General features: G+C 48.4%; 1 protein-coding gene across 2 annotated transcripts; it reads left to right on the forward strand.

Annotated features, from left to right (window-relative positions):
* Positions 1-67: 67 nt before the first annotated feature.
* On the forward strand, positions 68-3,439 carry RWDD2A (RWD domain containing 2A). 2 transcript variants are annotated; one of them, XM_055433751.2, is made up of 3 exons: positions 68-144; positions 1,142-1,371; positions 2,413-3,439. In XM_055433751.2, exons 2-3 carry the CDS (start codon positions 1,171-1,173, stop codon positions 3,088-3,090), a joined length of 879 nt encoding a protein of 292 aa, XP_055289726.2. In that variant the 5' UTR covers positions 68-144; positions 1,142-1,170; the 3' UTR covers positions 3,091-3,439. The 2 variants fall into 2 exon arrangements, with proteins under 2 accessions (XP_055289726.2, XP_055289725.2); XM_055433750.2 differs by having other exon boundaries at positions 85-1,371; positions 2,413-3,438.
* The last annotated feature ends 245 nt before the right edge of the window (positions 3,440-3,684 follow it).

Raw genomic sequence — 3,684 nt, forward strand, 5'->3', positions numbered from 1 at the left:
CAGCCAATCAGCACGGGGGACGGCCTGCTGGCCCCGCCCCGCCTCCGCGCCCGTCAGGCGCGGCTCGCGCCTGCGGAACCGCGGATTCGCGTTGCGAGGTTGCGCGAGGGTTTGGGGATGTTTGCCTTTGAATGACCAGGAAGGGTGAGGCCCCTGCGGTGGCCCGAGGGTTGGGGCTGAGGGTCGCGGGCCCTCAGAGCGCTGTGACCGGCAAATAAAGAACGCAGCCCCTGACTCCAAATTCGGGTCTCAGAGGGTGGCAGGCCCACGTTCCTGGAAAGCCGGGGTTCCGAGTGGTCCTGAGTGGGGAGGGGGTACCAGCCCCGAAACGGGGCCTCTAACAAGGTGGTCCCATTCCCAGTGAGCGCCACTCGGCCCCCCGCATCCCCTTTCTCTACTCTCGAGGTTCATCTCCCAAACGTCTTATTCGGGGAAGCTTTCTCGAGCCGCTCCTCCCCTCCCCGCCAGCTCGCATACGTCATTTTATTACCCTGGAAGACCCCTCTCATTCTGGGGGCAGAAGCCAGGTGGATCCAGATTGTCGGGACTCACATTTGCCGTCCCGGTCCGGGGTGGCTCCTGGGAGAGGCGAAAGGCCCACCGGGCAGGGGTCCGTGGCGCAGAGGCCGCGGGGGCTGCAACTGGCGTGGAGCGCGGCGGGGCCCGGAAGCTCCCGGAGCCCAGGGATCCTAAGCCTTGCCTCGCCGATACTGCGGGCCTCTCTGGTCGCTGCGGACACCGCCGCCCAAGCCCCACACCTGGCTGGGAGTTGGAAGCTGGGCCCCTCGCGCTTCCCAGAATTCAAGCTTGCAGCGTCCGCAGGTCGTGTTTGCCAGCCATTTGCAACGGGATAACTTCGAACACTTGTTGGAAAATCTAGATTACCTGGACCCAGATCGGAACCGGGGTGGGGGACGGGGGAAAAGAGAATCTGAATTTCAACGACGCATCTTGGGAGATGTGTATGCTAGATTTGGGGGTCAGGAAATAAAGCGCAAGAGCGTAAGTGTCCCGCTTTGTGCCCATAGCTCTCGGTGCGTAATAACGCTCCTGCAGAGCGGCTACCACGGAAAGGGAACTGCGGGAAATTTCCCTGGACACCGACGACGTTGACAAACCCAGTGTCCCTGGGCCTTTCCAGTTTTCCTGGCAGGTTGATTTCGAGTCAGCATGTCGGCTTCAATGAAGGAATGCCTTCAGCTTCAGCTGCTGGAGATGGAAATGCTGTTTTCTATGTTTCCTAACCAAGGAGAAGTAAAACTTGAAGACGTCAATGCCCTGACGAATATAAAGAGATACTTGGACGGCATAAGGGAGGCGCTGCCACCAAAAATCGAATTTGTGATCACCCTGCAGATCGAGGAGCCCAAGGTAGGTGCCCTGAGTAGTTTTCCTTGTTGCCAGGTTCCCGGGTTTTATTGAAAATACTTGGAGCCTGAGCTTCCTCTCCAAGAAGCAAATAGAGAATATTCCAGATGCATATTTCCTTTACTTGTTTGAAAGGAAAATATGGGATGTTAGTTGTCTCCAATAAAGAGCTTGAATTTTACATACATATGCTTACCTTTTAAACTAATATACCTAGTGTTTTTATTAAACACTTCTTGCAGTCTTATAGTGCCATTATTCTGTCATTCATCCAGTTTACCCAGTCCTACTACTGTAGTATGGACTATCTTGTACATACGTTATGATTTCCCCAGATCTAAATGTTGTCTTTTTGGCAGCACTGTTTTTAAGGAGTGAATGACTGTTTCTTTGGTGGCACCATGACCCTGAAAGCAAATACAGGTAGAAAATCTAAATTCTGAAAATGAATTGACCTTCATTTTCTGATCTGTTTATCTCCAGCACCGTTAGCACAGCCCATGTAACAAGTGGTCCAGGCATTTGAGAACCACTGTTATTTACTTCTTACTCAGCCTTGGGTCAGCATTCCTTCAGAGGAGACTCCCTGGCTCCCCAGACCTCATTTACCCCGCTGGTTTCACATTTTGGTGGATCCCTCTACTCTTCCATGGCAATGCTTCTCACCTTTGCAATGAAATACTTGCTGCATGTAATGCTTTGTTTAATGTCTGCCCCCTTCACTAGGCTCTAGACTTCATGAAGGACAGAACTAATGTCTAGCTTCTTGTGAAGAAGAAATATCTTGAAATATTTTTTTCAGCATAGGGTACCTGACATGTGGTCGGTGTTTGATGAATATTGGAAGGAATGAATGCATCAATGGAAGGAGTTTGTGTCTGTGTAAAAAACTGTTTGTAAAATTGTGCAGTGTCTGGCACACAGCTGACACGTAACAGAAGCAGTAACTATTGTTGATACCTTGATCAGAATCATGCAGTGGCCCTTGATAAACTACCTTATGTGATTTCATGGTACTTAAATCTATTTGCTTTTCATTTTAAGGTGAAAATTGACTTGCAAGTAACCATGCCTCACAGCTACCCGTATGCAGCACTACAGATGTTTGCACGGTCACCAGAACTTGACAGACAGCAGCAGCTGCTTCTCAACAAAGGCCTCACTTCCTACACCGGGACTTTTGATCCAGGGGAGCTCTGTGTGTGTGCGGCCGTCCAGTGGTTACAGGACAACAGTGCCTCCTACTTCCTGAACAGAAAGCTCACGAACGAACCATCGACACAAGCAAAGCCAGTCAAGAACACCTTCCTCCGAATGTGGATCTACAGTCACCATATATATCAGCAGGATCTCCGGAAAAAGATCCTGGAGGTCGGGAAAAGGTTGGACGTGACAGGATTTTGCATGACGGGAAAGCCAGGGATAATCTGCGTGGAGGGCCTCAAAGAGCACTGTGAGGAATTCTGGCACACAATCAGGTACCCCAACTGGAAACACATTTCCTGTAAGCATGCGGAGAGTATCGAAACAGAAGGAGATGGGCAAGACCTGCGCCTTTTCCATTCTTTTGAAGAATTACTCCTGGAGGCCCACGGTGACTACGGCTTGAGGAACGACTATCACATGAATCTGGGCCAGTTCTTAGAATTTCTCAAAAAACACAAAAGTGAGCATGTTTTCCAGATATTATTTGGTATTGAAAGCAAAAGTTCTGACTCCTAGGAAGCTATGAAGAGGCCTCTATGAAAAGGCCTACATAACTAAGCTCACTAAGTTATATTTCTATTAATAAGAGCAAAATAAAAGGACGAGTAGCTGGTTAGCATCGTCGGTGGGGAACCTAGCTCCAGTATTTTTCCCTGGTATTGAAACAAACACATAAGCCTTGTAACTTTATAACAGTGTGAGGGTGATGTTACCTGTATTTTCCTGTGTTAATTGAAAACTATTTCACGGTAAACTAATAAAAACCAGTCAGTCTAACCAGTGAAGCTAATTTGATTTAAAAAGTTTTCAAAGCCCAGCTGAATGGCAGTGGTCAAATGTGCACACACTTTTTTCTCAGTCAAGTTGAAAATGGGAACTAAGAGAAAACACGTGTTTACACATTTCTTACTTAAACTCTTCTCTGTGGAGTTTTTCCTTTTAGTAAAACCAAATGCTAACCAACAGTGGTGACACTATGCCCTGTGTTGTTTACATCGATTGATTCATAATACTAAGGATCATGCACCAATATTCTTAGTTGGGTTCTTCTCCACAGAATCAAGTATGCTTTCTTGTCCACACAGTGTCCCACAAATTGCGCACTTGGGT

The sequence above is a fragment of the Moschus berezovskii genome, chromosome 10 (genome assembly GCF_049115385.1).
Source record: "Moschus berezovskii isolate FMDL1 chromosome 10, NW_MosBer_1.0, whole genome shotgun sequence".
Classification (NCBI taxonomy): Eukaryota; Metazoa; Chordata; class Mammalia; order Artiodactyla; family Moschidae; genus Moschus; species Moschus berezovskii.